Here is an 11,710-nt window from a genome sequence, read left to right as displayed (position 1 = left end):
GAAACATAGGCAGGACTACTTCTGTGGGAGAGGTATGATTACGAGGATGAGTGGGGTCATACGAGATCGGGATCTCACTGTGCTGAATAGTGGGTAGACTGTTGCAATGAGAGACATGGAGAAGGCAGAGAGAGATGTTAGCTCAGACATTTGTGAAGGTGCACAGCTCAAATAATCTAACGGAAGAGGGACAGCGTTGGAAAGAGAGGGTCAGAGGAGATGTGTTACATCATGGGAAAAGAATTGGACCTTTACAATAAGGTGTGGCAGGACGGAATACGGAAACCAGGGAAAGACCCTATTAATCCAGCATGTTATAGACTGATAGCGTTGACAGCTCATGTCTGTAAATTTACGGAAAGGAGGATAACAGAAAGGCTGACGTACTTCCTGGAGAGCAGAGGCCAATGTTATCAGATTCAGGAAAGGCAGCGGAACGATGCATCCTGTATTGGGTCTAGTCAGTCATACGGAAGGCACAGGCAAATAAGGCGGTGGTGGTAGCCATTTTCTTTGATTCAGAGAAGGCCTATGATATGATGGGGAAGGGGGGCCTGCTTATCAAACTGGATAGCATGGGGGTTGGAGGAAGGGTTTTTGACTGGATAAAGGACTTCCTTTTTGGATGATCAGTACAAGTGAGAGTGGGTAGCTGTATGTCAGAAAGCTATGAGGTAGATAATGGTACCCCCCCAGGGAAGTGTGATTAGTATTTTGTTGTTCTCCGTTATGATTGGTGAATTATTCTCCAGGTGAGATCAGATATTGGGAGGTGATTGTTTGAGGATGACCAGGCGCTGTGGAAGAGAGGAAGAAAAATTCCACATACAACTGAGAGAGTTCAAGAAGCAATCAGAGAAGTTGAGCAGTGGTCCCTCGGGTGGGGCTTCAAGTTCTCCGTTGAGAAAACACAGACTGGGTTTCCTACTAGAAGGAATGTTCGGGCGGAAGTGTAGCTGAAGCTCTACGAGAGGAAGATGGAGACGGTGGAAATGTTTAGGTTCCTGAAGGTCTGATTTGACACTCGAATGACATGGGCGGAACATATTAACACAGTAGTTAGCAAAGGAAATAAAATACTGAATGTGATGCATTGCCTGTCAGGAATGGAGTGGGGGGGTCGGGTAGAATGGCATTAAAAACGATATATACAGCCCTATCAAGGTTATCACTAGACTATGGTAGTGTAGCATATGGATCAGCAGCTCTGACATCTTTAAAAAAGCTAGACGTAATCCAGGCTCAAGCTCTAAGAATATGTTGTGGAGCAGTCAGGACCTCCCCCAGTGGCAGCCACATTGCTTGTCCTAATATTGATATATTTCTTAACTCCATTCTTTTACTTTAGATTTGTGTGCATTGTTGTGACTTGTTAGATATTACTGCACTGTTGGAACTAGGAACACAAGCATTTCGCTACACATGCAATAACGCCTGCTAAATATGTGTATGTGACCAATACAATTGGATTTGATTTGAGAGATGCCGTTAAAGTTGAGAACTACCCATAACTACCCATGAAATATTGGGTAAATCTTCAAGGACATAAAGTCACACATCCTGGGAAAAAAAGGTGGTCCTGGGAGCATAAATGAGATCCGAATGCAAGTTTTTGGGGGTTAGGTAAGGGCATGGTGAGAGAGGTGGGACTGTTTGTATGCTGTCTTGAATATTTTGTATTCACTGATGGATCTAAGGACCCTAAAACAGGGAGGACAGGTGCAGCTTTTAGTGTTTCTGAGTTTCAGGTGGCAGTGACAAAAAGAGCAACAGGCCATTTATACGCAGTGGAGTTGCTGGTTATGCTCTTGGCTGCAGAGTGGGTGAAGGAGGTGAGGCCAGACAGGATAGTCAACTGCTCTGACTCGTGCAGCACTGATGAGCTTAATTTCTGTCACAAAGCAGACAAGATGTATTGTATGAGATTTTGCAGTGCCTGTGTCGGGTGAGACAGATGTGGGTATTTGTGATGTTCGTCTGGGTACCAGCTCATGTGGGAATAGAGGGGAATGAGGAGGTGGATGCTCTCACCAAGCAGGCTCTCAAACATCCTAATGTTGATATGGACATGTCAATCAGTAAAGCAGAAGCTACGTGTTAATAAGAACAGTGGTTAAAAACGAATGGCAAGCAATGTGGAACAGGGAGGGAAAGAAAAGAAACCTGTATAAGATCCAGGAAAATGGTGGGGCCAGGGATGTGTAATCACAAAGCTGAGACTGGGACACACAAGGCTCAACAGTACATTGAAATTGGTAGGAAAACATTCGACTGGGAGATGTAAACACAGTTGGGAAAACATGGCGACAGTGGAACACATTCTACTTCAGTGCCAGCAACATGGGAGGGAAAGGGGAGTATTTAGATTTAAGGAGTAATGGTGTTGTAGAGCCAAGCTTAAATGAACTGTTGAGAAAATCTTATGTAGTGTTTAATTATGTACTTAGTTTCCTTTAAGGAGACGATGAATAATGGGTAAGATTGAGCCCTTCCCTATCTCTGCTCCAGTAATCCAGTCCTGTTGGGGGCGGTAATTCACCTTAGAGTTTGGTTCCCAGCCGCCATATAAAAACCACAGACGAAGAAGAACCAGAACTATTCACTTTCCGGGTCAGTTTATTAATGGTACCTGCTTCTCAAAACAGCAAGAATCCCGAGGCAGTGTATACAATTTGAACAAAACGTTTTGTGAAATAAAATAAACATCACAAGAAAAATACCATGTCAGACACGGTAGGGGTACGGTTTAATAAACATCTTACTTGTCTGAATTGGTTGAAGAGGCAGAATAATGGTTGAGCAATGCTAGCTAGCAAGCTACGTTAGCCGCTGTGTGGGCCGAGAAGAGTAGTGTTTGCTAACACAGGCTATCTACTGTAGGTAACGTTAGCTAGATCGAAAATAGTGCCACTGACTGTGCACGAACGGTATAACATTAGGTTTTACTTTTACAAGATTGTAGTTAGCTATATGTCACCTGACTCTCCATTTTGGTCTACTACGTACGGATTCAACTTATTCTGTTTGGCAACCATGGAGGGATTCGTGACATGTTGACAGTGCAGTAGGCTGGCTGACTTTGCTGATGTAATGTTGTATGTACATGTCAATGGGACACTTTTATTCCAGGAGACAAAACCCTCAAGTGGAGATGGAAGTGAGAAGAAGGATGGAGAGTACATTAAACTGAAGGTGATTGGTCAGGTAAGATAATATGGAGAAGTGTGGATGCATCTCAGACAGGAGAGTTCGCTTCCTTGCCTTATATCCTTTCCTATACGTGCTAATATGAAAGGATACTGGGGGAGCCATAGGCCTTTTCTCATTTGGGTAAAAGTCTGTCCTCCCGCTCTCCTCCGCCCTCTCTCGGAAACCGATAAGTGGTCGAGGAGAGTGTCAATTCGTTAGTCGGCAAATAGAAGAGGGTCCTCCCTTCCTTGATAACCTCCTTTTGGTAAGTAAGCACAAGCAAATATTTTTGTAACTAGCTCATTGTTCTTTCTGTGGCACAAGTGTATCCTACCTGAGTCCTTAGGACAAGTTTAGAAATTTGCCACAATTAAATCAGCTAATGTTTTCTCGAAGGAGAAAAGCATGCAAACATTTAAACCATATGCTGCTCCTCCTTTAATCTATTAAATGTATTTCACATCTAGCTAAATTCGTTTTATTCACTTTATACATTTATCTTGGGATTCCACCCTGTAAACGTAATTTGCCTGATGACACACCATTGGAGGAGTCTCATTTCATACTAGTGCATTTCCGTCCACCTTCCATCTCCATCGGTTACCTTTGACCTTTTACAAAAAAGAGGACAGAGGAGAGAGAGGATGCAGCAGTCGAGTAAAACCAATTGAGAAAAGGCAACAACAACAAAAAAGCCTAATTCTATCTTTACTTTCAGGACAACAGCGAAATTCACTTCAAAGTGAAGATGACAACACATCTAAAGAAGCTAAAGGAATCTTACAGTCAAAGACAGGTAGAGTTATGAAGCCCAACGATTGTCCCATCTCATTTTAACAATGTGGGACAGAACTTCAGAATGAATGTCATCATGTTCCCAGTATCTGATGCAACCATGTGTGTGATTCCTTCCTGCAGGGTGTACCAATGAACACCCTAAGGTTTCTTTTTGAAGGACAGAGAATCTCAGACAACCAAACCCCCAAAGAGGTACCCCACCCATCCCTCTTCCCTTGTATCATCCATACAACCACTAGCCTGAGTGCCAGGCTGTTTCTCTGGCCAAACCCTTATGGAATGGCAATTCCAAACATGAACAGACTGGCACTCAGGTTATACAACCACCACTGTCTCCTAAAGTCAAAATGTTCTTATTTATTATAAAAAAATGTAGGTGACATTTCAATTTGTTTTCCTGTGAACCTTGAACATGCTTGCAGATAAACTTTCCCCTGCGTCTTTCTGACTTTCTCTCCCTCCCCAGCTTGGAATGGAAGATGAGGATGTCATTGAAGTGTATCAGGAACAGACCGGTGGACTTTGGAATGATTAGACTTGCTGTATTTTTTTTTCTCATTTAGAATTTTGTATGTATTTTGCTTTTGTGCTTTGCACCATCTGGATCACACACTCTATTGGGGCTTCCATGTGCGAGGGCACAAAGAACGACTGTGTTAGAATGGATAGACGATCTGTTCTTTCTCCTTTTAAACACCTCGCACAGTCATTTCTTCTCCCTTCCTTTACAATGCAGGTAACATTGTAGTGCAGACAGCGTCATAGCTGAATGTCCCCCTATTGAAAGAGAGAACACGCATACAATGACTGTTTTTCTCTAGACTCTGCTACACACGCCTCTTTCGCACCTAAAGTTTGAATATACCACCTCTGAATGCTAAAGCATTGTTTTGGATCTTTAACTATCCCACATTTCCTACCACTGATGGATATGGTCTAATGATATTTAAAATATGAAATGTTTTTATGATCAGGATGTATATTTTTGCATCCAGTATTTGTGTGTAATAATTAGTCTGTCCGTGGTCAGGGTTCCCCAACTGGCAGGCTGAATTTGGCCCGCGGGTGATTATTTGCCCACGGGCCAAAAACAATATTTTTAATTGTTGGACATAAGACTGTAAAAACACCAGCAAACCTGCTACAAGTGATTTTAATTTTGGATATTTGTTTCAAAAAGAGAGCTGTGATCATATACACATGTTAACAAGGCTTGAAATTATGTTTCAGTCAAATATATATCTGTTTGGGCTTCTTGGGGTCAATTTGCAGTCTCTAAATTATTCGTAATTATTTTCTGGCCCCCTGACCACCCGTTCAAGAAAAAAATCAGCCCGTGGCTGAATCTAGTTGATGCCTTTCCTAGGTGTTCTTTTTTATTTCTATTTGAATTATGTTTAAGTTCAGATAATTTCAAGGGGTTAAAGTTTCTGTTTAATCTCTGGCTTCTTCTTGGATTTAAATGTTTGTCTCCTTTTTTTAAAATCAAGATAATCTTGCTGTATTGAACCATAACAGTAGCCACACAGAAATGTCAATGCAACAAATGACTCCTTTATGGAGGCTTTGATCCGGATGGTTTGAAGCAGATCGTTTTTCTTTTTTTGAATAAAATGTTTAACAAAAACAGGACTGATATTTTCCAATTTTGACACTTGTATACCATTGCAGACAAAACAAGAATGTCCTGAATTAGGACTGCAGGTTGGATTCCTGTCCACCAGAGGGAGCTCTCGTCATGTTTATGACAGAGTGACTGGGTATTTATTTGACGTCTCACATTCCATGATACATTATGAAAACAACTTTGGCCATGTACATAGTCACATGCAGAGGGTATTTACCGTGCTGCCTATCCTCCATTCAAGGCCTTTGACAATGTAAAAGCAAAATGAGTCTTAAAATAACTGTCCAGTGTGGGGTTGGTTGAGATAAATGTATGTTGGTTGGAAATGTCACTTTTACTCCATTATGTAGCAGTGATGCTTCTCAATGTGATTTTTAATATGTTTACTCACAATTATCTTACCTGGAAAAGGCAAGTGTGGAACTGTAGAGAGGGAGGTACCTCATGAGTACATCACCGCGCTGCAGACGGAGCGAATATTTATTTGTAAAGCGTCCGATTTCATGGAGGCCCAGGGAAGGGAGGATGGCGTGGAGTTTGAAGGGGGGAAAGGAAGAGTAGAGGTTGAGGGAGGGGGGAGTCATTGACCAGTGACAGGGTAAGAGAAACAGCAGAGAGTGCAGAAAGAGAGAGCGACTTAGGGTCAGGTCAGTAAACTGTGTGTGTGTGTGTGTATATATCAGGCCCTGGGTTAAGACTGCCTGGAGGAGATCTGGTTTCTAAGCCTGGGATACCTCACAGTGGCAAAACACTACCAGATGTGGGCCAGCCAGGAGACGGGGAGGGGATGGTGTGTGTGAACTCACAATATGAAGAGTGAACATGTCTCAACGCTATATATCAACTCAGTTACACATGCAGCCTTTTGCTTTTACTATTGTGCTTGCAGAACACTGAAAGTTGCTCAAATTTGTGGATCCTGACCCACCCAACCCTGACCAGTTACATCACCTTATAGAAATGTGAAACACAGCAAGAGATAATGACCTATAATTAGCTTGTTGGTTTGCCAGGTTAACGTGCAAAAATTCCATACTCTTTCAATCAGATTACGTTGACTGCAGGCATCTGTCCTTGATTGGATGGCAATATCATGCTGGTCTTTGCAACAGTTTAAGCAAATAAGATTTTTCCCCAAATATTTATATTGTTCAACAAAATCATGTCTGCTTGTTGGATTAGGTACTCTCGTTTCCGTTGCACAAATGCAACAGTAATACGATACAAATGCACGTTCGGGTCATTATTTTAGGCCTACTGACACTCCAGTTGAACACAACACGTAATAGATATAGAACAGATAACGCTCAATGTCTAAAATAACATTCTGTTACACTCCACCCTACTTAGGACACACAACCAAAACAAAAGGGAAGGAGAGGTGAACTCAAGACAAGAGAAGCCAAAAAGGAGAACTGCTCAAGGCAGTGTGTCGATTTCCTGTTCGTAAGCTTTCGGGGCAAATCCCCCCTGAACTCATCATGCTAGTTATTTTTCCTACAGAAATACCATCTTGAATCAATGGCTCTGATATATTGACCTGACACCATTGGAGAGATACTATTCCACAGCCAAGCAGAGTGAGTAGAAGTTAGACCTGGAGGTTAGAACAGGAGACGACCAGAGAAACTAAATAGCAACATGCTGTATAACAGGGTAATGTGTCCACACTACAGCCTTTATAGGGAGTATTGTACAAGCAGATGTTAAAAGTAATTGAGGACGTCAGGTGTGGAATTGTTGATATTCCAAACCACGTTAGAAACAGAATCTCTATATCTAGGCCTTCGTTTAAAGTGTACCCCTTCATCCTACCCATTGGATACATTTTAGGAAGGCATCACAATCACGCTGGTTTTACATTGCCTCGTTCAAGGATTTCTTTTAGACTTTCAAAAACGTATGCTTAAAAACATCCAAAAAGGAACACCAATGACGTTCAAGTGACCGCAGGTTAAAAACGTCATCGTTTTATTCTGTGAAACTGTACAAGATACAAGCCATATTGCATTAAGAAACATCAAGTAGAAACAGCAAGATTATAATTCTTATAAATACATATGTTCTTTTGAAAAAGGGTGAATATTTACAAAATGTGGCAATTTAATAGCGACATCTTACAGCTAAACATCTCAAATGGCACCCTATTCCCTATGTAGTTCACTACTTTTGACCAGGTCCCCTAGGGCTCTGGTCAAAAGCAGTGCACTATATAGGGAATAGGGTGCCATTTGGGACATAAACACTATACACAAGCAGAATACAACTTTTTTTTTTAAAGGTGTGTGTTAGACATTTCTCTCTGTGCCAAGATGAATGTTCTCAGATGTCTGCAAGTTAGCGTAAAAGTAACATCAGCCACACGTTAACAAAAACATCAATTTAAAAAGTACAGAAGCAAGGAATGAAATGCACATATTCCAAAAACCTTTGCAATTCCTTGCAATACTTAACATACATTGGTCTCGTCAGACATTAGCCCTGTATCCCTCGTTTCTCCTTGGATGAGAAACTCACGACATAATACAAAATAGTTGAAAACATTGAAAAGTCATGGCAAAACAGACTTTCTTTGTTGCTGCCGTTACATCACTGGGTGGCACATTGTGGTTTAACTGTCACGTTTAAATGAGATTATAGAATGTTTTAAAATGTCATGGGGGGGGGGGTTACTGAAGATTTAAAACCCTTCAAATAATGAACAAATGTTCAGTCAATGGCTCATAGGGTCGTCAGGAGGGACATTCTCAAAGTAAAAGTACTTTTTTCAGAGTTCAAATGTCCTACGTCCAATAGGAGATGGGAAGGGATATGCTCAGTCGGTTTCATCAAAAATATATATTTTTTTTAAACACACAACTCCTCCACATTAAACTTCCACAAAGTTCATACGGTCGTCTCTCCTTGGTTGCGGTTACTGAGCCGTTTGTAAAACCTGCACCAACTCTGTAATGTTTTCCCTGACCAGATCCAGAACCCGGACGTGATGCCCACGATCATAGTCATCAGGTACTTGATCATGAACACCGTGAAGTCCGGGGTCATCGGGGCAAAGTTGTTGGCCGGACACGGCACCGCGAAGCGCTTACACGTCTGCATGTGCCAGGTCTTCTCCCATTGGTCGCGGAAGGCCTGCTCGTAGAAGTAACAGGCGATGACGATGGTGGCGGGGACGGTGTACAGGACGCTGAACACGCCGATTCTCACCATCAGCTTCTCTAGTTTCTCCGTCTTGGTGCCGTCGTGCTTCATGATGGTTCTGATGCGGAACAGAGACACGAACCCGGCCAGGAGGAACGAGGTTCCGATGAAGAGGTAGACGAACAGGGGGGCCAGGACAAACCCTCGTAATGAATCCACGCTGTAGATGCCGACGTAGCACACCCCTGTGAGAAGGTCCCCATCCACCTGCCCCATGGCCAGGATAGTGATGGTTTTGACAGCCGGCACCGCCCAAGCCGCTAGGTGGAAGTATTGAGAGTTGGCCTCGATGGCCTCGTGACCCCACTTCATACCAGCAGACAGGAACCAGGTGAGGGACAGGATGACCCACCATATGGAGCTAGCCATGCCAAAAAAGTAGAGAATCATGAAGAGGATGGTGCAGCCCTCTTTCTTGGTGCCCTGGGCCACCGTCTTGTAACCGTCCTCTTTAAACTTGTCTATGCAGACCACTTTATCCTCCAGGAAGAAGCCTGCTGTGTAGGCCACCGCCACCATAAAGTAGCAGCCTGAGAGGAAGATGATGGGCCTCTCCGGGTAGCGAAACCTCCGCATGTCTACCAAGTATGTGAGCACAGTGAACAGTGTACTCACACAACACAAGATAGACCAGATACCCACCCAGAGTTTGCCGAATTTCAGTTCCTCCTCGCGGAAATACATGAGTCCGTTGGGCTTGGTGGACTCGCATGGGGCACCACAGTCTTTCACCCCCAGGAATTTGTAGTTGAGGTAGGTTGGGACCTGAAGTTGTAGGGGACAGGAGAAGGGCTGGGCAGCAGGGCGACCGATGTTTGGGGGTAGGGTCATGAGCTCAGGCAGGTTTGGAGTGGGGTCCGTGGTAGGGATGTCCGTGTCTGAAGTGTTTTGACCCACACAGATCTCCCCAGCGCCGTGGACGGGGAAGTTCTCACAACGGAGTCTCTCTGGCCATTGAAACCCGAACTTGTTCATGAGCGCCTCGCAGCCCTGGCGTGCGCGCTCGCACAGTGATCGGCATGGGGGGATGGCCTGTTCTAGAACTGTGCACACCGGTGCGTACATGGAACACAAGAAAAACTTCAGGTCCATGGAACACTGGACTTTTACGAGCGGGTAAAACTGATGGACCTCCAGCCCCGCATCCTCCTGGTTTGCGTGTCCCAAAAGATTCGGCATGATGGTTTGATTATAGGCAATGTCCGTGCAGAGGGGGATGGAAATTGGCTGACAAAAACCGTGTTCTGGTATAGAAATTCCTTTCTCGCCATGATACTGACCGGTACACGGCTCCAGCATTAGACAAACAGTCACCAGCGCGCACCCCGTTATCCAAATCCACTCACAGGTTCTCCTTACCGCCATGATAGCAGCCCCTGTGTTCAGAACAAAAAAAGTGTCTTAGAATATTACCCCGGAGCTGCAAAAAGCCCAAATCAATTTCAGTCCACAAAAGGTTGAAATGTCCTCTCTTCTCCCGTCTATATAAAAAGGGAGAGGAGCCTAAAGTTAAAACAAAGTTAAATGCTTGAAAATGCCCTTGGTCGCTCTCCCCACATTCCTTAATCCAGTGTTCACAGAACTCTCCAAGAAAATGGAGGATTGCTGGTGAGGGATTTATTTATTCCAATCAAACCACTGAAAACCTGTGAAATTCCAATAGAGTATTTTTTTTTTGCAGTTCGTTTCTTTACTGACCTGGTTCTTCGTATTGGAAACAAACGTATGACTTGAAAATGGAATGCGTTGACTAATTTCTTCCAGATATCCACAAATCTTCCTTACATCACATTATAGGTTGAAGCAAAATTGAAGTCTGCAAAACCTCATGGTTTTCCATCTCGCGTTTACAACTCAGCCAATGTTCAGCTCGAAGCGCATTGGTAGGCTATGCACTACGATTAACCAGGCTCAAAGTCTGTAGTAAAAAGGCAAATCTCTTCCAAAAGTATACTACTCGTCAAACTATTTCTTCCCACAACGCTAAAACCGTGATCTTCTTTCTAGAGAAACTTGCAAGATTGATTCCCCCACACACTACAGAGTTTGATCGGTTTCTTGGTGCCCACACATGCGTATTTTCAGGGGCGCCTTGAAACCACACTTTCTCCACCAATTGAATGATTTGTTTTCTCTCCCATCTCGCCATTGATTGGAGTGAAGTGAAAAGGGTGGAGTTTTATGCTATCTTCAGCGATACAGTGGATTATCTTTTTTTTTGTTGTATACCTTTTTTGATAGTCAATTAAAATATAAAAATGGTTTAGAATATACATTTTTTTTAATTCTATGTTGGGAGCGGGCTATAGATAATTTAGGAGACATTCAAAACATTAGAAGTTGAAAAAGAACATTAGACCACCTATCCTACTCTTTAAAGCTTCTTAGACCTACATGAAGTAGTTGATGTACTTTTGCATGCCCTATATCTCATTCTGTTTGTCAGGATAGTGTCCAGGGTTAAACTCGTAAGCCAGGCCTCTGACAAAGTAGAGCAATAATTGTAATATTTATGGTATTGTTTATTTCAGAGTGGAGCCCAAATTTTCTGGTAAATCATCTTGGTATGTGGACTGCGAAAACTGTTGGGCAGCCAAGAACATTTTACTTATGACTTGTATCTCGATTAAGTATGTTTTAGAATTTTGCCCATGGCTCATTCATCAAATATAATTTTAAGTTGTTGAGTTTTTCAAAACAAACATGTCCTTATAATGTAATTCTTGGTGGATGTCAGGTAGTTTTTTGGGATGGTGTTAGAGATGGCCTTGCATGCCACTGATAGAGTCAAGCTAATGGGCTGCTATTGTTGTAATGACCGACGCTGGAGATGAGGAGCAGGTACGGGGATTCAACATTATTCAGGAACAGACAGGTAACAAAACAGGAACAGCG

General features: G+C 42.9%; 2 protein-coding genes across 2 annotated transcripts; one reads left to right on the top strand and one right to left on the bottom strand.

The window, feature by feature from the left end:
• The first annotated feature begins 2,564 nt into the window (after window positions 1-2,564).
• On the top strand, window positions 2,565-5,619 carry LOC118370218 (small ubiquitin-related modifier 1). Its single transcript, XM_035755128.2, has 5 exons — window positions 2,565-2,733; window positions 3,130-3,204; window positions 3,908-3,985; window positions 4,108-4,179; window positions 4,454-5,619. Exons 1-5 carry the CDS (start codon window positions 2,722-2,724, stop codon window positions 4,520-4,522), a joined length of 306 nt encoding a protein of 101 aa, XP_035611021.1. The 5' UTR covers window positions 2,565-2,721; the 3' UTR covers window positions 4,523-5,619.
• A 1,943-nt stretch (window positions 5,620-7,562) lies between these two features.
• LOC118370217 (frizzled-7-A-like) lies at window positions 7,563-10,949 on the bottom strand. The gene is made up of 2 exons (XM_035755127.1): window positions 10,514-10,949; window positions 7,563-10,191 (listed from the first exon to the last, which is right to left on the bottom strand). The coding sequence occupies exon 2, from the start codon at window positions 10,178-10,180 to the stop codon at window positions 8,501-8,503; it is 1,680 nt and encodes a 559-aa protein (XP_035611020.1). The 5' UTR covers window positions 10,181-10,191; window positions 10,514-10,949; the 3' UTR covers window positions 7,563-8,500.
• Between the last annotated feature and the right edge of the window lie 761 nt (window positions 10,950-11,710).

The sequence above is a fragment of the Oncorhynchus keta genome, chromosome 37 (genome assembly GCF_023373465.1).
Source record: "Oncorhynchus keta strain PuntledgeMale-10-30-2019 chromosome 37, Oket_V2, whole genome shotgun sequence".
In the NCBI taxonomy this organism is placed as follows: Eukaryota; Metazoa; Chordata; class Actinopteri; order Salmoniformes; family Salmonidae; genus Oncorhynchus; species Oncorhynchus keta.
The sequence above is the reverse complement of the archived record's forward strand: the minus strand, read 5'-3'. Positions and strand labels throughout refer to the sequence as shown.

What these genes read in the sequence shown, in the direction of transcription:
- LOC118370218 (XM_035755128.2), top strand. An exon ending in AACTGAAGGTGATTGGTCAG is followed by an intron (nt 3,205 to 3,907) that starts GTAAGATAATAT and finishes CTTTACTTTCAG; the next exon opens with GACAACAGCGAAATTCACTT. An exon ending in ACAACCAAACCCCCAAAGAG is followed by an intron (nt 4,180 to 4,453) that starts GTACCCCACCCA and finishes CTCCCTCCCCAG; the next exon opens with CTTGGAATGGAAGATGAGGA.
- LOC118370217 (XM_035755127.1), bottom strand. Translation starts at nt 10,180, where the DNA reads ATGGCGGTAAGGAGAACCTGTGAGTGGATTTGGATAACGGGGTGCGCG.